The sequence below is a fragment of the Colletotrichum karsti genome (assembly GCF_011947395.1).
Source record: "Colletotrichum karsti strain CkLH20 chromosome Unknown Scaffold2, whole genome shotgun sequence".
Lineage (NCBI taxonomy): Eukaryota > Fungi > Ascomycota > Sordariomycetes > Glomerellales > Glomerellaceae > Colletotrichum > Colletotrichum karsti.
Window position 1 is genome coordinate 1,025,291 of NW_024065902.1, and position 21,863 is coordinate 1,047,153.

At 54.9% G+C, this 21,863-nt stretch overlaps 4 protein-coding genes across 4 annotated transcripts; 3 read left to right on the forward strand and 1 right to left on the reverse strand.

The window, feature by feature from the left end:
• Positions 1-262: 262 nt before the first annotated feature.
• On the forward strand, positions 263-892 carry CkaCkLH20_00854 (uncharacterized protein; the record flags this gene model as incomplete). Its single annotated transcript, XM_038883574.1, has 1 exon — positions 263-892. The coding sequence occupies one exon, from the start codon at positions 263-265 to the stop codon at positions 890-892; it is 630 nt and encodes a 209-aa protein (XP_038751169.1).
• A 621-nt stretch (positions 893-1,513) lies between these two features.
• Positions 1,514-7,134, forward strand: CkaCkLH20_00855 (uncharacterized protein; the record flags this gene model as incomplete). The annotated part of the gene is made up of 3 exons (XM_038883575.1): positions 1,514-2,421; positions 5,430-5,499; positions 5,557-7,134. 3 exons carry the CDS (start codon positions 1,514-1,516, stop codon positions 7,132-7,134), a joined length of 2,556 nt encoding a protein of 851 aa, XP_038751170.1.
• A 1,091-nt stretch (positions 7,135-8,225) lies between these two features.
• CkaCkLH20_00856 (gamma-tubulin complex component) lies at positions 8,226-10,582 on the forward strand (the record flags this gene model as incomplete). Its single annotated transcript, XM_038883576.1, has 2 exons — positions 8,226-8,855; positions 8,906-10,582. 2 exons carry the CDS (start codon positions 8,226-8,228, stop codon positions 10,580-10,582), a joined length of 2,307 nt encoding a protein of 768 aa, XP_038751171.1.
• Positions 10,583-12,099: 1,517 nt separating this feature from the next.
• Positions 12,100-13,425, reverse strand: CkaCkLH20_00857 (uncharacterized protein; the record flags this gene model as incomplete). Its single annotated transcript, XM_038883577.1, has 1 exon — positions 12,100-13,425. The coding sequence occupies one exon, from the start codon at positions 13,423-13,425 to the stop codon at positions 12,100-12,102; it is 1,326 nt and encodes a 441-aa protein (XP_038751172.1).
• Between the last annotated feature and the right edge of the window lie 8,438 nt (positions 13,426-21,863).

The following is a 21,863-nucleotide window of genomic DNA, read 5'->3' on the forward strand; positions in this document are numbered from 1 at the left end:
GCGACGAGGCGTGAAGAGAAGTTTCGCTAGAGGAGAAAGGTTGAGAGTTAGGTTTTATACATATGGATGGCAGACGCAAAGGTATCCAGCCTCACGACATGTGTATGGGTTCTTCTTACAAGTTCCATGGAAGGCCCCGTGGACCTGTCAAGCCTTGAGAGTAGGACTTTCCCCTGAGGTTAAATAGAGAAGGCACCCTTCACAACGCTTTCTCGGTTTGAAAATTTCCCCATCCTTCGAAAAGCAACAAGGTCCAGCCGAGATGTGGTCTTCATTCAGAGACAACCTTACCGATGCCTACGGGGCCATCGACGCCGCAGAAGCCGCCCGCACCGCAGCGACGTCGCTCATCCGCTTTCTCGAGCCCGTCCGCGCTCTCCTGGAAGACTTCAACCAACAAGCAAAGTACACCTTGGTCTACATCGCCATCTGCAAGGTCATCTGGGACACGTGGGCGTCGTCCGCTGCCGACAACGGAACAACCTCACAAATCTCGAAGGCAGAAGACACCGATGCCACACCTCGGGAAGACAACATCGTCAACGATTCCCAAAACCACAAGAAGAGACGACCGACATGGAAACAGCTCGTGGAGCACACGGCCTTCTTCATCACGCTGTATACCTGGCCTACCGTGCACTGGGAGAGCTGCCGGTTCATGAAGGAGTACTGCGCCATCCCGGTCTTGTCATGGCTCGGGTTTCGGCCGGGCGGACAGATCATGTCGACTCCTCAATGGTTACTGTCGCCTGCCATAGTCATTCTCATCCCCTGGATTACCCTGACCGGATACCTCGATAATACGTCCAGGCCTGTCGCCAAGGTAATCGCGGTGGAGTGTACCATTGGATTGGCAATCATCATCTTCGAGAAACTGAGCACGATGCTCTGACCTGCGACCTCGCCAAAAAAAGAGGCTCGCGTATCCGTCGACCTCGACGTGGCGAGCGGGTGGCGTTCCGGCAGGATGATAGGCTACCCATCGTCGTCGCCTTCTCGGACACGTCAGGACCTTTGGGCATTTGACACGTTCCTCTTCCGTGGGACTGGGACAGCGAAGCGCTCGGGAGCGCCGACGGCGGATACATATATATAGCTGCATTTCAGCAGCGAACCGGGCCGCCACAATGCACTAGCATCTCTCGGGGCTTGCGATGCGCGTGGTGTCCTCGTGGGAGCTGAAACCTCGAAGCCAGCTGAGCTGGTCCCTTAATCGGTGTTAGTGTCTAAACACCAAGAATTTACCGCGATACCAGCCGCGATAAACGGTTATCCGGCACTAAGGCAGTCAACACGAGCGGCAGGTAACAATTATACAGTATCTGTTCGCGGTTTAAAAAAACGGACAGGAATACCTCAATCATAACTCAATCGTTTCTCGCACCATACCACATATAAACCTGTATCTCTCGAATCGAAAGATTTTGTTTCCTGTGTCAGTCGTTTTATCCAACATCTTATACCTTAGGTTCGTCTTCATCCGGAGCTGTGGCTCAGGGCAAGGACAGTCATCATGTTGTCAACATCTCCTTCCATCAAGCATACTAGCTTGGAGTCTCGGTTTCACGAAGTTGCGCACACCCTCACGACCCTACGCTACCACTTACACACACTATGGCTCTTCACCTTCAGCGACATCAGGACGATGCTCATCCCAATCATGGCCCTGGGCATCCTCACGGCCGTTGTCGGGACGCCATTGACAACGACCGCGGCCTCCGCCGTAACCATCCTCTCCAACCTCCCCCGCTTCATTCTCTGGCTCTGGCTCAACATCCTCGTCCTCTCCGTCGCCAACCAGCGCGATCCGGCAGGCGTCCTCGAAGACTCCATGAACAAGCCGTGGCGCCCGATCGCAGCGGGCCGCATCTCGGCCTCCCAGGCCAAGCACCTGCTCCTCGGCGTCATCCCGCTGACACTCGGCGTCGGGTTCCAGCTCGGCGTGGGCACCGAGACGTTGGCTTGTATCTGCGCGAGCTCGTACTACAACGACCTGGGCGGCGCGGACGAGCACTTCTTCATCAGGCAGGTCATCAACGGGCTGGCGTATCCGGTGTACGGAGTCGCGGCGCTGAAGCTTGCGGCGGGGGTCGGGCCCGGCGAGATCTTGCCGGCGACGTATGCTTGGTTGAGTCTGCTGGGGTTGGTGGTGGGCACGACGATTCAGATTCAGGACTTGAAGGACTTTGAAGGGGATAAGGCGCGTGAGAGACATACCTTTCCCGTGGTTCTTGGGGACGAGTTCACGAGGTTGAGTGTGGCCTTTGGGGTGGTGTTCTGGTCTCTCATTTGTCCGTGGTACTGGAGCTCAGTGTTTCTTGCTCAGGTTATTGTCTTCGTTTCTGGTGTCTGCATGGCTGCTAGAGTGCTATGTTGTAGGGAGGCGAAGAAGGACCGTCTGTCGTTCATGATGTGGAGTTGGTGGGTGATGGGGTTGTTCACACTTCCCCTGACGAGAGAGGTTTGAACGAAGGGCGGCATCGAGTTAAAAGACGTAGACTAGGTACATAGAATTTCCCCATGTCAGGTTAAAGAACAAAAGTTGCAGGCTACTTACAACCAGATGCATAGGTAGTGAACAAATGCAATATGCCGCGCAACACAATGCAGCCACCCTTATAATCTGGTCACTGATATCTCGCCATACCCAACGAGGCATGGGTAGTGAAGTCGAAGCCTGGTCGAGTTTTCTAGACGGCTGGCTCGAGAGGCCTAGCATGGCTACCAGCACCTTCTTTCCAGCTATCAAGTCGACCCGACCAAAGCTCATGCCCGGCTTATTTGCAACACAGTTCTTCGGGGTTTTTACATGTTTATCATGTTATAGATGATCTCCCGATGGCTGCAAATTAGCCATAGGATGACCGGTACATCAGAAAACATGGCTACATAGCAGATCGACTTTGCATGCCTGTGACTCTTCGCAACCCAGCATACACAGAACTATGACATAAGACAACTCATGAAAGATTTGAGGAGCAAACAACGCGCCAGGATATCGATTGTCCTAGGATATAAAAAGACTATGGTGAGTTCGACATCTTCAATGACGCCGGCACGATGTAACCGGGTTTCTTCGCGAACGCAATGTCGTGATACCTTGCATCAGCATCGCCAGGGAAAGTGCATAAAAGTCCATATTAGCAATTGAGAGCTTCAGGTTGTCGTCTAATCGCTTTAATCATCGTCGGCCATCATCGTCTTGTATGTATACGTCGAAGTGAACGACCTCCGCAGCGGCCCCATCTGGCCGCCGTGTCGTGTTTTTCAGCAATTACGAACAGCCATCTCGAGAAACCAGAATGTCATTTTCTCGATCGCTTGAAAGGCCCTACAAGTCCACGATGGCGAAAGACATGCAGCTGGTCCTACAACTTCTACTTTTATAGTTTCTTCTCAATACCACCCAGGCATGGTTGTCACGTTGCTTAGATGAAAAAACGAAGGGACGGGAATTAAAAACTCAGCGGTGTGCCAGGAAACATGCTGTGTAGAGAATCTAAAGGGTGAAGGAGTTCTGTTGGTGAATGTGATTTGCGTGACGATACCATTGCCATCAAGAGTTCCAATACTGATCAGAATCCAGTCATTTGTTCATGACTGAGTCAGTTGAGTATGCCGTAAAATGGCATGGATGAGGCAGATGCCCATTTGCAGTAACTATCCGATCAATCAATTCATGTGAATTTTGAGGAGATTTGAAGAAGCCTCTGCAGTAGGCAAATTCGAGGTCGACTTAAGCTGCAAAACAAAGTTTGCGACGATGTCGTTAGTGTCTTGAACGAGACAGATTACACACGAGCAAGCCACAGTTTGGGGTAGTGGCGAAGTCGAGCTTTGGCTGTTAGGACATCGGATCTTCTCAGGTAAGTGAACGGCAGTTGCGCGTTGCTTTCCTCTCAGGTGTTGTTGTACGCTGTATCATATTGGCCACGCAATCGGTCCAGAGATATCGGGGAAGTCTCGCCCGAGAGACAGTCGGAGATGCCAAGACGCGATGCGCAAGCCTCGACGCGCGTTCTGAGAGGAGAATGGACAGCTTGTCCTTCATGCGGCGAGGCTGAACTTAGTAGTCAGCTGCGCCATCGCCATGTGCCGAGACTGTTGGATGAGGAGGCTGTTGACGAAGGTAGGCTACTAGCTATCAAAAGGCGCCGGACTTGTTGTGTGGAGAATGTCCAGTCACAACCTGGAAGTGGAAATATCGAGGGTCTTCCATGTGAGAATGATTTGATCTTGGCTCCGGAGCATTCAGTCAAATGGCCCCGTATTCGTGACTTACACTGCCCACCTCGAAAATTGCTTGCCGGGACGATTAAATTGACTCGACCGAGCTCTTGCCAAAGCTCTCGCGAATTCGCCCCCGAGCCTGATAGCTTCCCTGGCCGGAAAGGCGAATAGCATGCCGATCAGAGACAGGTCTGGACCATGGCACAGGTGATGGACGTGTCTCAACCGTTCTTTTGGCCGTTGAATGGCAAAAGATGACGACGGTGGGCTGGTAGCGAGGGAATTGGAGGAGGGATACGTACCTTTAAGCTGTCCTTCACAGCGGTTTTAGAGCCGGAGAAAGTGGGGCGCGCCAGAAAACACATGGGGGTGTGTCAGTGCAGTGACAGCTGCCGAGAGGACTCCAGGAACCTAAGAGGACCCTAACGAATATGGTCGGACCTCAGCTTCTTCACCACTCGTCTTGTTTGAAGAGTGGCTGTGCAAGCAACTGGAACCCCAAACGCAACGAACACCGATGCTGGACACTGAGGTGAGGGGCAAAAGGGGCCCGTCAATATCGATGTCGTCCCGTTTATCGCAACTTTACTGAGTGCGTGGTGCGATGCTGATTAGAGCTTAAGTCGGTGGAAGTGGACTGTGCAACAAGGGACCGAGACTGGGGAATACCTGGAACATGTCCACATCCAATGACGTCGGATAGCTCGCCGCTGAGAGGCCTCTCGAGCACCAACAACCTGGAAGCTGCGAGTGAGTGAGCGAGGAAGCAGTGACAGCCGGCGACTAAAGAAAGAGACAGCACCGGCTTAAGCGCCAATGCAAGCTGTTTCAATACCATCCAATCCAACCAGAAGGCTCCGTCACCACACCACACCACACCACACACACCCTTCAAAAAGTCGTCACAAGTCTCACAGATCTTCGCGCGGCGAATAATAGTCGTCTCTGCTCCTCGTCACCTTTCCCTCATCGCTTAACGTACCTTGCCTTAACCTACCACCGACCTGCAGTCCTTCCTCCATCGTACCTCTGAATAATCCTCCCGGCTTCACAAAACATCGACCTCAAACACCCCGCGCCGGCGCTTTCACACCTAGATACCCCTCAATTTCGAACGTTTTGCGCCTGTCGCAATCCGAGACACCGCGCTTCCCAGTCGTTGTTTTGCACGGCCAGACCTGAATTACCCTGATCTGAAGCGGCCAACTTTCAAGCAACCCCGCGTTTGCTCTGCGCAAGAAGAACAGTACCATGGCTTCGGGACACAACGTACGGCACCGAAAACACCAAACGACACCATCACAACCATACTGACTTCGGAAACAGGACCCCAAGCTTTTGTACGCCATCAATGGCGTCAAGGCATACCACCTTTCGAACGGCAAGGAAGAGTCCTTAACACCTGCCGGTCCTCAGACTTTGTCGTTGTTGATGGTGCCGACATCCTCACCCTTCGCCGCCGACACAAACGGAGAGACCCCCGCGGAGGATTTCTATCTCCACCTCCACCTACCTCCCGAACTCGATCTTCCTCTCCCCGCCACAACTCAGATCTACCACCAGCCGCCTGCGAGCTACCTGATTCCGAGATGGGATCTTGGCCCGGACAGCGGTGCCTTCACCCGGCTTGAGTTCCCCGACACCGGCAGCCGGAAGGGACTCCAAGAAGACGTAGACACCTTCGAGACCATCCTGGCCCAATGCACAGCTTTCCTCGAGCGAGCTCCCCCGCCAAAGGGCTCTTCCGCATCCAAGGGCGCCCCTCCCGCTGCCGCAATGCCCTCCGCCGCCTCGTCCGCAAAAGCGAGAGCCGCTGCCGCGGACGGCCTCCCCGCATACAACCCCGCCGACTACGAGCCGGGCCAGGCCTACGCCCAGGGTGCCCACAGCTCCAACAATGGTGGCAGGATCGTGCTGATCGACGAGGAGGACGGTAGCGTCATCGGAGAGTTGGCCGAGAACTACCAAATCCAAGAGGAACTGGGCGTGAAGCCTGGCACGAAAGGTAAGTCAGGCGGCTACTCGGCCGAGCTTGACTCACATGGCATGTCAGATCCGGTGGAGATCACCCTCCCTGCCGACCAGAGCCAAGCCATTACCGTCCAGCCCGTGTCGCAGGAGTATCGCGAAATGATCATGCACCCGGCCTACAAGAAGTCGTTCTTGGTCTCGAATGCCTCCAAGGCGTCCCGCCTGATCGTCACCTCATCCGACTTGGTCACCAAGGGTTTGCAGACAGGAGCCGATAGCTTCACGACCAAGACCAAGTCCAACGAGAGAGCAATGACGTTCACGCCGGCCGCCCACGACCGCGTCCGCCGTATCAACCAGTTCACCACTACTGCCGCTGGGCTGTCGGCGACGACGGTGGGCCAAATTGGTAAAGTTGCACAGAACTTGGGCGCCACCCTTGCTAGAAAGAAGGACGGCGGCGGCAGAGGATATGACAAGGACGGAAACCCCATTGAGGGCTACAAGCCTGGTCTGTTGAACAGGAGTTTGATGGCTTTCAACACCGTTGCCGACGGTCTCGACCAAGCCGGCCGCAATTTGTTGACGGGAACATCCTCCAGCGTGTCGCAAATGGTAGAGCATCGATGGGGTGCTGAGGCCGGCCAAGTGTCAAGAAACATCGGCGGTGGCTTCAAGAACGTGGGTCTGGTTTACATCGACGTGACTGGTGTTTCCCGGAGAGCTATTCTGAAGAGCGTTGCCAAGGGCATGGTCGTCGGAAAGGTCAAGGGTGGCGGCCAAGTCATTGTCGGCGGCGGAGACGGTGGCAACACTGTCGGGCTGCTGGAAGACGGGAAGCCTCTTGCTCGTAGGGACGACCAGAGCGACACGACAAGCTTATATACGGCATACGAGGGCAACGGTAAGAAGCCCTCTGGAAAGCTGCAATGAGTAGAGACAGAAAAAGACGCATGTTTGGATAGCGAAGACGGTAGGTAGGTGACGCTACCGCTGAATATTTATACCTCTACGCCATGTATTTAGTAGCCAAAGATAGGCAATGACGGAGCGCTGCGTATCCTTTCATCTTGTGTGCGAGAACGAGAACAGGTGAAGAGGCTTAGCCGGATTCAGTAATGAAAAGTAACTTTCTCACGAACTATTGGTGCGTTGACTTCCGTAGGGGCTCTAGGTTGTCGGGATAAGCCTGGAATGTAAGCTGTCAGACGGCACCGGACGGATCAGGGGTTCCACAGTGAGCGCCGGCGGCCGGGCCATCGGGGCCAGCCTGGTATCTATCTACCTTACTGGACTTACCTAAGCTTGACATAAATGCTTGTCACGTGTGCACAGCTGACAGAGCTGCCCTGCCGGAAGCAGCGCGGGTCTCAGAGCAGCCACTTTAGACTGAGGTGTCCGTCGCGTCGAGTCGCGCTTCCTTTATGTCGATTCCATCAATGCCGCTACCGTGATATTGGAAGGGATCTGGCCCTCCAGCATGGAGCCTCCTTGAAAGCCCGTTGCGATTTCCGTTGTGTGGCTCGGATAACTCGTTTCTTTTTTTTCGGGAAAAGAGAATTTACTGGTTCGTGCGACGGGACGGGACATCGCCCTTTTTCGTGCAGAAAACAACATCCAAAAGGTATCTCATCTGCCAACCATCACATCGCCCTGTAACTTGGCTGCAACCTGAGGTGCTACTTGCCAACTGCCCCGCATCACATCGCGCCCCAAAAGAAGTCAGCGCTTCAAGTCCCTCAGATTACTCGCGCCATCGACGGACGAGTTCAATGTGCCGCTTCGAGCTTCTCGGCGCCTTCATCCTGCTTCTGCGCGACTTTGGCGAAAAGTCAAAGTCCAAGAAGCCGCCTCAACGCGAAATGTGCTGCTGCCGCCCGTCTTCTTAGGCTCCCAACCCCTCCGCTCCTGAACCCATGTCACCAACATCAGAAGACCCAGAACCCTCCCTGACTAACAATCGAATCTTGCAGTCCCGGCAATCGCAAGACTAGCACCAGCTTAGGCCACGAACCCAAGAAGCCATGCTCCACGAAATCCTCCTCGCCCTCTCCGGGCACCCCTCCCCTCTCCTCCGAACCGAAGCTGCAGACTCCGATGCGCTGTCATCGTCAGCAATCTCGCCCCCGGAACGCGAGCTCCTGAGCACCGCCGCGCACCTCAGCGACCTGCACGTCAAGCTGCAAAGCTACACAGCTCCCATCGCGGCCGAGCACCCGTCGACGATATGCCGCGCCGTCGCGACCGCCGTGCAGTCCGTCCACCTGGCCGCCTTCCAGCGCAAGGTCCTGGAAGTCGAGGAGACGATCTTGAGGAAGGATTCGAGCTTGGTTGGGGCTTATAATATTGTGCCTCTGACGGCGGTCATGGGCGAGTTTTCCGAGTGGACGAGAAGGATGGAGTGGTTGTGGGAGATTGTGCAGTTCATGCTGCGGAAACAACAGGGACAGACGTGCCGTGGCGCGCAGCTCATCGATCGGCTAAGAAGCGAGTTGCAGAGCGGCTACGTGGACATCGAGAGGACGGCGATGAGTCTGGTATCAGTAGCGGAGACGGCATGGCTGAAGCAGGTCTCTGCCTGGATTCTCTACGGGCGGCTGCCCACCTTCGGCGGGGGTGACTTTTTCGTGCAAAAGGCAGAAGGCGGCGATCAGGTACGTTGAACGAAGCTTTGATGCGGAATGTTGTGACTGATATTCGGTAGGACTATGTCTCAGTACCGACATTGTTGCCCAATTTCGTCACGCCCAAGACTGCGTCTTCGATGCTCTTCATCGGGAGGTCGTTGAACCATGTTCGCGTAAAGAGCAGCGTTGAGTCGGGCCTCCAAGGGCTGGATCACCTTTCATCGCAATTGAAGGAGTTGTCGGCTTTGACATACCCGCTCGACACAGCCAGCTTCTCACGCGCCATCACATCTATCCGTCTCACGCTTTCGCGCACGATATTGCTGAAGCTGTTGCCACTCACCAAAGTTGTCGAGGCCCTTCAGGTCCTGCGCGAGTTCTTCCTTCTGGGTCGTGGCGAATTCGCCATGGCTTTGACACAGCAAGCCGACGAGAAGCTCCGCAGTCGCTGGAAGAGGTCAGACAACCTCTCTTACGAGAAGCGGGAGGGCGTTGGCACGTTTGCGGTCAAGGAGGGCGAGGTCGCGGCCGTTCTGGCTAAGACATGGGGAGCGATGGGTCTGATGCAGGGGCAGCACGCAGAAGAAGACGAGGGACTTGAGATTGCACGAGAACTCCTTCGGTTGAATCTCACCAAATCCAAGCCCGCAAAGCCTCTGAAACTCGAAGCGAGCACGTCGCAACCGACGACCAAGACGTTGGCCACGACGCCTTTCCGCAATCTGCTGCTCTCCGTACCCGTCGTTCTGACGATGCAGATCCCATCACCTCTGGATATGTTCCTCACCTCGTCAGACCTCCAGATCTACTCCACGATCAACTCATACCTGCTCTCCATCCGCAGGGCGCATATCCGTCTTACCGAGCTGTGGAAAATAACATCTCTACGCCGCCACCACCCGGCCCCCCCTGGACCACCGGCGGGAAGCACCCGAGCTGGTCGATCAAAAGTGGTGCTCCTCCGACAACGGTACACATCTCGCTCAAATGCTCTACGCAGCGCCTGGGTTACTTGTAGCTCGGCAATCTTCTTCCTCTCCGAGACGGAGGCATACCTACAGACCGAGGTTGTCGCAGGCCTATGGGACGGTTTCCAGGAATGGCTGACCTTGGGGGAGAAAAAGCCAGAGCCCACTCCGTCATCCACGTCTCAATCAAAAGCGCCCTCGGCAGAAGCGTCAGAAGACGAGGACGACGACGATATTTGGCTCGCCCAAAGCACATCAAACCTCAGACTCGCTCCAAAACCAGACACGACACCAACCCGCGACCCCCAAAGCCTCGCCACGGCTCACAGAGCATACCTCCGCGCCCTCTCGACCCGTCTCCTCCTGACATTCCCCTCCTACACCGACCCGCTCTACAACCTCCTGACGCACACCGACCACCTCGTCGCCCTAACCACGCGGCTCCACGACGTCTGGACATCCATGGACCTCGAAGCCGACGCCGGCGTCGTCGATGCCTTCGTCGACCTCGAGATCGAGGAAGCGGACGTCCGTACCGCCATCCGCGATGTGGAGAAGCATGTCAAGGACGGCGTCCGCGAGGTCATTGCCGCGCTGAGGTCCCTCGAGGCCGACCCCGCCGCGTTCGCGGACGAGGAGGAGGGCGGCGAGGAGGGCGTCCTGCGCGAAGAGGGCGAGTACGTCCCCCGCAGAGTGGGGGGTGTCGAGAGGCTTCTGATGAAGCTAGACCTCGCCGGCTGGTTTGGGGAGAAGAAGGATGATTTCTTCGCGTTCGGGGAGTACTGAGGCTCTTTTCCGCCGCCACCCTCACGATTGAGGGATACTCCTTAACCGCACCCCACGGCGCGACATCCCACTCTGGTCCCAAAGGAAGATGCGTAATACGACAACTCAGAATGCCGTCATCGCCCGACACGAACACAGATAACCGACCTGACGTCTGATGAAATGGATCATCACATCATCATAATCGCAGTCCCCGGGTCCCACCTGTCGTCCGGGTAAGGTAGCCCAGCATCTCGCCCTACCTGGATCCCCCGCTTCAGAGGGCGGCGCGACAGAACCGTTGGTAACGCGACGATACCGGCGGGACGGACCGGAGGACGTCATGGGTCACGCCAGGCGGCGGGGGGAGGGGGGACCATCGTGTTCGTGGGTGCGTGCTGTGTGCTGTGTTGGCCCTGCTTCGCGACCAGCAGCAGCAGCGAATCCACTTAAACCTAAGCTTGTTTGTAGCGCGGTGTTTGTTTTCAGCGAGCAGCGTACATATATACGTACGTAATCAAACAAACACGTTTATCAAGAAAAAAAAGGGACGCAAGCGATGAACATCGCGTGGCATCTGATGATGGCGTTTGGGGGTGGGCCGGGCCCGGGGTGCAGCATCGCGGGAGGGCGGGGGTCTTGGGTGGTGGTACGACATTGACGGCGTTCTGCGACGACGATTTGCACTGTTGTGTTCCAGGTCGATCTTTTTTTCTTCTTTTTTTTCTGGCCTATTCCCATCCAGGAAGTCTTTCGTCTCTGGGAGTTGCAAAATTGTGTCATGTTTGTCAATCGTCATCGGGATTCATCATTTGTAACTTGAAAGCGAAAGCATTGATAGGAGCGAAGGAGCAGATTGATGGTGTTTTGCATGCGATGATGCGCAGCGGCGTTGATGTTATTCATTCATTCAATCCGGAATCAGTGGTTTGTTTCCACGTCCGGTTCATTTCGTACAAGCCCAATAATAATCCACCGACGAGAGGGAGAATCCCGAGATTCCCATCCCATCACTCCCAATAATGCCCATTCCCGTTTGACTCCGCGCCTGATGGATACAGTGAAGAATGATAAGACAGATTTGTTACACCCTAAAACGCCGTTCTTCCAATCCGACTACACGCCCTCTGGATACTGATATCCGGTATAGGCGTGAGATTTCCAATAATGTCCCGTCTCTTTGTGCGTGTCTGTATGTGCTGGTGCTGGTGCTGCTGCTGTTGTGTAGCTTTCGTCTGTAAGCTATGTCCTGATTTCCATCCGCTTTTTTGTTTCGGTGAATAAATGTGATAGTTGATAAGTCTTTAGATTTGTGAATTGAGAGCTGCGCTTCAAAGATGCTGAGATTTGATGAAATGTGAAAATGAAAATGTGACAAGACGATGTAGCGTGGGAGATGGTCGTTATTCGTCAATTGTGGGCGGCGCCGTTTTGGTTTTGTTGCCGGTTGATGCGATTTTGTCCATGCCAGAGGCAGCTCCGATTGAGGAAACAGACAGTAAAAAGCGTTGAAAGTGACTAGCTGAGGACGGTTTGTCTCAGTAGGTCGAGATGGGGCGGTGTCGCAGCGGGCTCGACTGATCCGACGAGCGGCGCTGGAAGAAGTGCTGCACGAAGGAGCGAGGGCCCTGCGTCTTCTTGACTTGCCAGCGGTCCTTGATGCAGTCGTCGACGAGAGCCATGAGGCCGGTGGCGACGATGACATCGGCGACGTCGGTGACGGCCTCGATGATGCTGCGATCGCTGATCCACATGTGGCAGGGGGGCACCCAGCCGCCGGCGCTCTCGTCGTCGTAGACCTGGTTGGGGGCGCGGGTCTCGGGGACGATGTGCGCGATGGCGGCGTTGGCGGCGGTGTTGCCGTCCTTGACGAGGTGGAAGGAGACGACGCCGAGGTTCTTGTCGAGGACGCGCTTCCACTGGTACTTGTGACCCCACCACTCGAACTCGTAGCGCTTGTTGTTCTTGCCGCCGCGGCGCGAGACGTCTACGCGGGCGTAGTTGGAGAACTCGAGCTTCATGGTGTTGCTTGGGACGGGTCGGGTCTTGGCCTTGTTGTCAAAGGAGCTGGAGCGTTTGAAGTAGACAGAGGGGTCTTCGTCGCCGTCCTGGGATGAGGCGCTGGACTGCGGGCGAGCGGGATCGCCAGAGTTGGTGCGCGAGAGAGTTTTCCTGGGTGATAATGTCTTGATGGCGCTGGACAAGGATCGCTGAAGTGTTGGGCGCTCCTCGCTGGCGGGCTCGATGTACTTGCGCTTGGAGTTGCAAACCTCACGACCCGAGTCGCGACAGTAGCGTCTCAGAGAAAAGTCGCGTTTGCTGAGGTCGTACATGCGCAGGTGGAAGAGCTGCATGGCGAAGGGGCGGCGGCCAGGAGCGACGGTGTCGACTCGCAGGTTCATGTTGCCGTCCGGGGTGAACTCGTCGTGGCGAATAGATAACCTGTTCATGGAGGGGAAGAGCTTTGCGAAGTCTTGCGGTGTGGAAGGGCGGACGTCATCGACGATGTCACGGCAGTAGACGGGCAGAGGCGGGATCTCCTGGTGCTCGTCGAAGCTGTCCATGTCGATGTCGCGCTGAAGCTGGAGGTCGTCCTCGGAAGCTATACTCGAGTCGAAAGTGTCGACGGAATCCCTTGCGCAGTTGCTAGTCGAAGGGGAAATGTCCTCCTCGTAGACGGGTTGAAACTTGTTGGAGAGGGGCTTCGATTCCCTAACTGAAGCTTCTGTGCTCGCGTAGTAGGATGTGGGTGTTGTGCTTTGGGATTCATATGTCTCGTAAGAGTCGACCGAGTCACAGCTCCTTCCGGAGCCCCGACTACTTGTCGAGCTCTTGGAGCTGTATTTTCGATGTGACTGAGGCATTGTGTTGGAGGGGGAGGTGTGAGAAGGTGGGTTGGTGTTGGTTGATGTCCGGAGTAGCTGCCTTGGATGGTCGAACAGTCAAGGGAGGGGACCAGACTTCATATATCCAGAGGCGGTCGGGTCTGATAAAGAAATCCGAAGTATCTTGGGCTCCGGGGTTAATAGAGCGGATGATAGGCGTGAAATACTGTGCGTTTGGTGAATAATTAGGCAATGACCGGTTTGACTGGCGGCCAGGGTCCTTTTCTGGAGTCAGAGTCAGGTCGAGATGCCGGGGCGAGGGGGCGGTTGGATGAAGCAGGGGTGTGAGTTGTTTCGAGGCGTTCTCAGTGGCTGGAGGATGTCGTTGGTCGAGAATGATTAAGAAGATGTATGGCAAACAAACGCGTTGTTCAAAAGGTACATTTGTGGGAATATAAGGTAACGAGGCAGACAACAGGGCGAGAGTGAAGAAAAGGCAGCAATGCTGCTGCTGCAGTGAGTGGTATTATGAAAATGGTGATGAGAATGGGTCCCGGAGAGTAACGGAAACAGGTCGGGTGGCAGGTGGTTTGGTTCTTAACGGTGGGTGGGTTGATAGACAGCCCAGCGGCACAACAGGGACCAGGAGGACGGGGATCGGAGATGGGAGAGGTACGAAGCAGCGGTAGCGACGGCCTGAAGCGTCGCAGTCGCAGTCGCAGTCGCAGCAGTGCGACTGAACGGTCGACTGGGAAGGCCCTGGACGTTCTTGTGTATCCCCTGCTTGGCTTCTTTTCTGTGCCTTAGTGAAGTAGTCTTCTGGGTATGGCACGCTGAGTCGGCGGCGGGATGGACGTGCCTCAGCAGGTACAACAGGTAGCCAACTGCGAATCCGAACCGTCGTCATAGACATACCCTCCCAGGCCCTTGAAGGATGGGATGGGACGGGGGGCAGACGGGATCCGAATGGCTGGATTCTCGGGGTGTGGTAGGGTGCGTGGAAAACCGGACGAAGCCTCTTTGGGAATGTGGATGCGTGGGCGAAGCCGACATTCGTGGACGTTTTACCACGTCGAGAGCTCGCGGGATGTAGAAGAGTCACGGACAAGTCACTGTTGCTTCATCAGCCGGCGAGTTTGCGTGACTGGTGACTTGGTCCGGTGGAGAGCGACATGGTCCAAGACTTCCAATTGTATCTGGAAGAACACGTCAGGGCACTGAAGGGTCTTGACAGAATTGATACGGTCAAGTGAGTATTTACCTCAGAGGTAAAAAGGCAGGAAAGAACCTTTTACTGAGGCGGTGGCAGCCAACTCAAACATGGCACGGCATGTGTGGGGGAAAAGGCAAGAAAAAGATGGGAGGAAGTCTCGCACAGCTTGGCTTGTAGCAGCGCACAGAGGACAGGACCTAGTGCAGAGTAGAGAGTAGAGTACAGACTCTGTACTGTTGAAATCCACGAATAAACGCGACGTCGCATTTGTCGACTTCTAGACCGTCCACAGCGATTTTAACGCAGTACGTACTTTTAGTAAGGTAGCTCTCGTGGCACCACCGGTCTCGCGGTTTATTCGCTGTGGTGGCCTGTTGTTCATGTTTGCACCTGCCTCAGTTCCCGCTACCACCGGGCTGGTCGGGAATGGATCCTTTTCCTGCTGGGCCAGAGTTTATTCCACCTCACCTCAGGTCTTGTCCTTGACCGGGAGAGCTCGGCTTGATGATTCCTATGCCAAGTCAACTTCAAGCTGCCTCAACAAGGCACCAAAGTTTCTGTCCCTTCTCTATCAACAAGACCTTTGGGGGCTGAGCGCTGTTCACCGTCAAGGCATCAATCAACCTCAACCTCGAGGCGGTTTCTCGAGTGCGCTCTGAACCACTGGATATCCCAACAATGACCGAAACATCGAGGTGCTTGAGATGCCTGGCCGCCTGAAATGCCCAAAGTGCATTTTGCCCCTGCTTCAGGGCCTTTTCACCCCTTGGGCTGGCGCGTACCTGGGCTGTGGCTTGGGTGGTGACCTCAGCCTGATTATGAGGTGGTGCGAATTTGTCAGTCGACATCCAACCCGTCGCGGTCGCTCTTTCCGTCACTTAGCAAACAGGGCAGGCGCCGAGGAAAGACAGCAGCACCTGCCGGGAAATAACGAAGAAACTGACCATCGGATTCCAGTCAGCGGATCGCCCATTTGGACCTACCAACTTCAGATTTTTCCCGTCTCCAAGAACCCGGCCTCTTCTTTGGTCGTGGCCTTCTGATTGATCCATCCCGTTAGGTCGCATCAAATGATCGGCAACCGTTTTCTCCCTCGCCGTCTCTCGCTCTGGCTGGACTCCCCTCGTCGTCGTCGCTTACCCCTCCATCACCGCCTTCCTCTGCCGACTTCCCAAGACTTCGAGGTGCGTCTAGAATCTCCTCCCTCCTCTTCGGCGTCTTCGCTGTCAATAGTTCCCCGTCATTTCTGCCATTCGCTGGCAACTCCGTTATCTCTGTCCTGTTCTGTGTAATAACGCTGTCTTCAGGCTCCTCTCTATTCTACATTGGCTACGACGTGCCTCATTCTCCTTCGTCATACAGGGCATCACTCCGTCCGACTCCGTCTCACACAACCTGGAACTGAACAATCCACCGCTACGAATACACAGTACACCTACCTTACTCGCCCCTCCTTCGTCCTCAGAGGTATCGCCAATCCAATAGACAGCAGCGTACCATCGTCACACCCGCCATGTCACCATCAAGCGCCCCCAATCTGCTCCATCTAGCCTTCTAGAATGGCCGTCAATATCCATCCATAGGGCATATCCCCCGACCCTGTGCTAGTCGACTACCCACCTTGTCGATCACAGAGGAAACGGATGACACATCGTGTGCAACGACACAGCGCAACAACAGACCCTCAACACCCTGTTCCGTCCAGCTCTCTCTCTGCCTTCTGTACCCCACGATGCCCGCTAGCACGCCACTGCGCTTTTGCTGCGCTTACTTGCACAGCCCTCAGTCCCTCGGTTCCTCAGCCGGCCTGTGCTTGACGCTGCCGCTGCCGCTGCCGCTGTCATCGCCTTTGATCAAAGTCAAATCCGACAAATTAATCGTGTCTCTGGCTCCATCATGGAACGAAGCACAAGACGCGCCGCAGTCCATGTATTGCCATGATGGGAAGAAAGACTTCCGCCTGCATCGACGGCCCGTCCTGCTGTACCCTAATTTAGCTACAACTCCATTGTCAGCCACACCCAGCCGCCAACATGACGCCGTCTTCCCCACGATGCCATCGTCTTAGACAGCGCCTTCAACCTTCAGCTGGCCCGGGATGACGTTGGCTCACTGCGCTGGACTGTGGGACGCTTCACTCGACCGCCTCTTGGGCTTGGGGGCCTCTCGTACTGTCTGTCTGCTCGCTGCTGACTACGAAGACACACGAAAGGTCTTGCGAAACCTACCAGACCTGTGGGACAAACCTCGCTCACCCCGTGTGTTCCGTTTCGCTCACGATGGGATATTCGAGTCTGCCGCCCTCACCGTCACGAATTGCATTTTGCTGCACCGCCCCAGTCGCTATCTCGATATCACTTTTCCATCAAATCTATCACCGCTTCTTCTTGTCTCCTTCTCCTGGCTGATGCCCAACCTCTCGAACCAGCCCCACGAATCTAACTCGAGGCTGCATGCCTCCCTCCATTGGCTGTTGCCTGTCACGATGAATCCCCTGAGCCCGCTCTGCTTCGTTGTTCGCTCTGCCGGCAATCGTTCCTGCAACTCCGACTCGGCAGGGCGTTCTTGGGATCCGGGTCCCAGCTGCATTTCGCATTCCGTCGCAGTCATCGCTCGTCCTGGCGCAGTTGACGCCGCAACACCTGTTGACTTCGCGTCAACGTGTTGCCAACACCAGGGGAGGAATCGACTCGGGCGCTCCAATTTTCGAGTCGCAATCGCTGAGGCAGTACGATGAAATCAACCACCGGTTCTCCAGCCTGCCGATTCGGTGTGACGTGACCAGCTTTCCCCCTCATCGAAAATACAGAGAGCACTTTTCGCTAACCCTTCTGCAAGGTCTTGAGACAACTCTGTCTCACAACCTTGCAGTAGAAAGACCGACCTGCATCTGCTTGGACTGGAGAGCGTCCTTCTGCTGACTTCGCTGCACGTTCGTCCGCCTATGCGGGCGGCGCTCATCTTGGCTCTGGATCGCGGCCGTGTGTCAGACGATGATTCGCTGGATCGCACGTGTTACCAACCCCGATTGTCGGCCCTGGTCACGACAGGGCCTTGCACGCCGAACACGTGCTGTCTCATGCCTATATTCGTCGTCTCTGGCTGGACTCTCCAACTATGACTGTGCTATGTAGGACAGCGTGTCCCGCTCCTATCATCTTGCTCGAACATTCAGGGTCTTTGGCGGCCCAACGGCCGCAGTTGGCGGCGCGAAATATCAGGCATCCAGATCTCAATCGAGTCCGAAAGGCAGCCAGATGGCGATGCCGGAGCCTTGGGATGTGGTGTGAACCACACGACCATCCTGCTTCATCGACTTTGGATATGCGACCCAGATCATGCGGCACGCGGAATGGGTTCAGGTCCTTTGCATACCCCGTGCTAAACGGCCGCATGTGCCTCCCGTGTTGGGTGTATTAGGCCATGACAGAGGATGTCCTTGATTGACTGCAAATCAATGGTCGAGGCGTCGATCAGGGCGACATCAACCGGCGTCTAATGTTTCTTAGTTCCCGCCCCTTGATCGCCCTTTCTCCGGGTTACTACCCGTCGTTTGCTGAGCGATTGTCCTTACCACAAGTGGTCAACGGCAGGGAGCATCATTTGAGGCGAAGATGAATGTCCTCATTCAGCAACTTGTGCACGGTCGACATCCCATGGAACCGCATCGTCAGAGCACACCAGAAGAAGTTGCACCGAACTACGAAGCGGATGTTTCCCTGCTAGCCGCTCATCAACCCTGATTGTCGGGTTTGGAAAGGTTCTCGACCAGCGGAAAACATGGCACCGATGATCTCGAACCACTTCAGGGCCTCGGTGACCTCACTTCCCTCTTAACGATGGAAAGACAGTTGCAGCAAACATGCAGCTATCCGGATTTGGTTCTTTCAAATCTGCGGAGGTTCGACAGGTGTTGACGCAATACTATCTTTCCCTCCCCATCCCGCCTTTTGGGTTGGAATACCTTCTTCCTTTGCCTGCCTCACGCACCTCTTGAATTACGCCATTGTCACGAGAGAGACGGCACTAGAAGCAGCAGATGGCTGTGGCAAGGAAGCGGCCACAGTACTACGTATTGACGACACAGAAAATTAGTGATTGAGGCATGTTGTATTCGCCTCTCCTTTTTGGGCAGCCACGTAGTCAGCTTCATTTTTCAACTCGCTACGACGCGTCCTTCTTAACGCCAAAGATGCCTGGATTCGGACCGCAGCTATCAGACTAGGTGGCTGATTTGGATATAAACTGATAACTGACCGAATTACTAAGGATAACAGAGCTCGACAGTGTTGTATACGGATAAGTCGGAGGACTCTTCATTGCGATGCAATAACAGCTCTGTCGTACAACGGCAGGGAAAATCTCTACTCCAATGTCGCGCCTACTCAAGACCTTCATCCAACGTCTCTCCATCAGGCTTCAACGACGTTTCATCTGCTGTGCGACTGCTCCAGCCTTGTTACTCGCTTCACTCGGGACGCCAACCACGGATAGAAAGTCTATCCGCCGTTGAGTACTACGCTGATGCCCTTCGGCCTAGCTGATTAGTCCCGGCAGTCATACTGCTGCCCCGGATACCACCCTGAACGTTTGTCGACAGTGTTCTAGACTTGCTCTCCGGCTTTCCCTGTCCCGATCAAATCATGCGCTGAATCAATTTGAAGACGATGCGAGTAGCAAGAGTTCGAGTTATGGCATCCAGTCCAACGTAGGCCGACGCAAGTGCTAACTAGGTCTTTGCGAAAGCCACTTCGACGACCTCGTGATCTTTCCGCGTTTCGACCGGCCATACACAACTGTCAGAGAAAGCCTCCCCCGCACCGGCTGCATTTATGTGCGCCCGCGAACATCATCGAACATTAGCTCTCATGTCGATACTCAGCATACTGTCGTTCAACTGCGTGTTCGTCGAGACTGCAAAGTGACGATCCCGGTCAGACGGCGAGCTAGGTAAGAGTCGTCGCCGGCACCGGAGCGGCTGCTCCCATCACACCACGCCCGGCATCTGCAGGGTGTGATGCCGCGTGTCTTGCTCTGGATCGATGATCCGGTCTGGGGTAGAAGAGTTCTGGGGTCGGAAGTCGTTCAACGACTTTGCGCGGAATGGCACGCTCGCGAAGAAGCTCTATGATCTGCTGCTGCATGGACTTCTTGCCATCCTACCATCCTACACTGGCGGGAGCCTAGCCGGGTCTGTGAGGAGACCGATGGCATGTTACCTGACCAATCCTGATGAGAAGGATTGCCATTGACTCGTCAGGTTAAACGAGCCCTCCTCCAAAAACTCTTCAGGTCAGTGTCAGTCCATCCGGGCGTCTACCCCGGAGTCTCCCCGCAGATCCAGCAGTCGCACCGGCGACACACCATCTTTATTTTTTTCTACTTCAGAAAATTCCCAGTCGGCCATTCAGATGACGGCGGCATATCTCGCGTAACAACATTTTGCCTTCCGCTTGGGACTCAGGACACCTCCGGGGCTAACCGACGACCCCCCTTCAGCAGGAGTAGCCGATCTCAATCCGGAAATCCCGCAATACTCGGCGTATGTTGGGCATATCTGACGCGCCGTGGGATTGGGCTGAGGAGAAGGTTTTGGGGGTCGGCTGGATATTTGGGGGTCGGTTCGGATGAGTGGGATGGAGTGGGATGACGGCGCGTGGGTGGACAGACCACGGTCTTACCACCCCCAGGCTGGGCTTCGGACCCCTGATGAATGGAGAAGCTGGTTTGAACAGCCTTTACGACGGCTGAAGTTCGAAATTTCGCCAATGACTACCATCTCGAATGACTGATGGTCGCGGCATTGTCGTGCGTACGGGAGTGGCGTTGTCTGCGACCTTGGATTCTTCGCCGGGTAGGTTTCTCAGCGTTGCTGGAGTCTGGTGGAATCAGCGACGTGATTACTATCCATCTGCGTAAGCTCCCCCAACCTTCGTGATGACCGACATGAGGGACATATGTCGGGTTCTATGAAGGCTCGGCTGAGTAATTCAACGCGGAGGTAACCGCCAGCCGTCAACTTCATGGAAAGACCACTCCTAAGAGACGTGTACCCTCAAAATCTCTTTTCCTCAGCTCTTCCAACTGAGAAGGGTAAAGTATCTAATTGTCCCCCTCGTGAGTGTTTCTCGTGTCTCTTTCCCGGGAATGGGATGCTGTGTGCACCAGCTTGCCTGATTGCCAGTGCATCCGCGATCCAGTAGTCCGCGTGAACTTGATGCTGCCAGATGGCGTTACGAAGGCGTCTTTGGTGGGTGAGTGTATTCTGTATAATACATGGACGAAAAGAGAGACGAGAGACGATGGCTCATGACGAAGTAAGAGAATGTAAGTGATCTCGACTCTCATGCGTGCTTTAAACCATCCTCGCCGCCCCTCGCAAATTGATAGCCATCTACAAGGAGCAGCCAAACGAGATGCAGTTAATCTCATAAGCTGGGAGCTTGAGACCATCTGCTGGGCATTAGGACCAACGTCGTGGTTATTGTTTACGTACCAGACTCTGTCGCTCCCGAGGTTCGTGTATTGTGCTTTCTAAGACAATCACGCTGTCTTCCGATGGTTCGCGCGCGGCTGGCGCGTCTGGGGTGATGATTTGGGAGCATAGCCTTCTTGGGGTTGTGTGTGGTAATCCTATATAACCGCTCTAGATAGCTTGGGAATGTAGAATGAGCTCAGCCATGCGGTCTCTTTCTTCAATGCACTTTACGGAGGCTGGGCCATGATTTTCTCCATTTGGTTATCTCCAGGTGGAACGGTGTTTTCTGAGGTGATTGCGGGCGTTGTGCTTGAGGTGGTATTCTGTGGAATACGTCGTGAGAAGGGACGGATAGGTAGCGACGAAGACGGGGAGACGACGGGTGAATGGTTTTAGTCTTCTTAGGTATAGCATAGACCTTTGCCGAGACAGGTCCTGGGTATTTGTTGATGTAGTGATGGTACCCATTCGTCGTGATGAACTTGTTGGTCATCATCCGCTTGTGGAGAGGTTGATGACTACGGAAGGGCGTGGACATATGTCTATCTTTCGGGGCGCTGGTAAGGGTCCATGTCTTAGTTGTTTCAAAGGCTTCTGAAGTTGCTGCGTTCTTTCCACTTCTTTTCATGGGCCATGATTTTGCCTCAATTATATTTCAAGTCGGGTTTTCCGGGCAGGGATACTCTGATGGTACTCCGCTGACCCTCATGGTCCCTCGTCCATCTCTTTGACCTCATAGTGGTGGTTGTGACTTGTTGCTCTTTGGTGTTATTCCAAAGGATAATT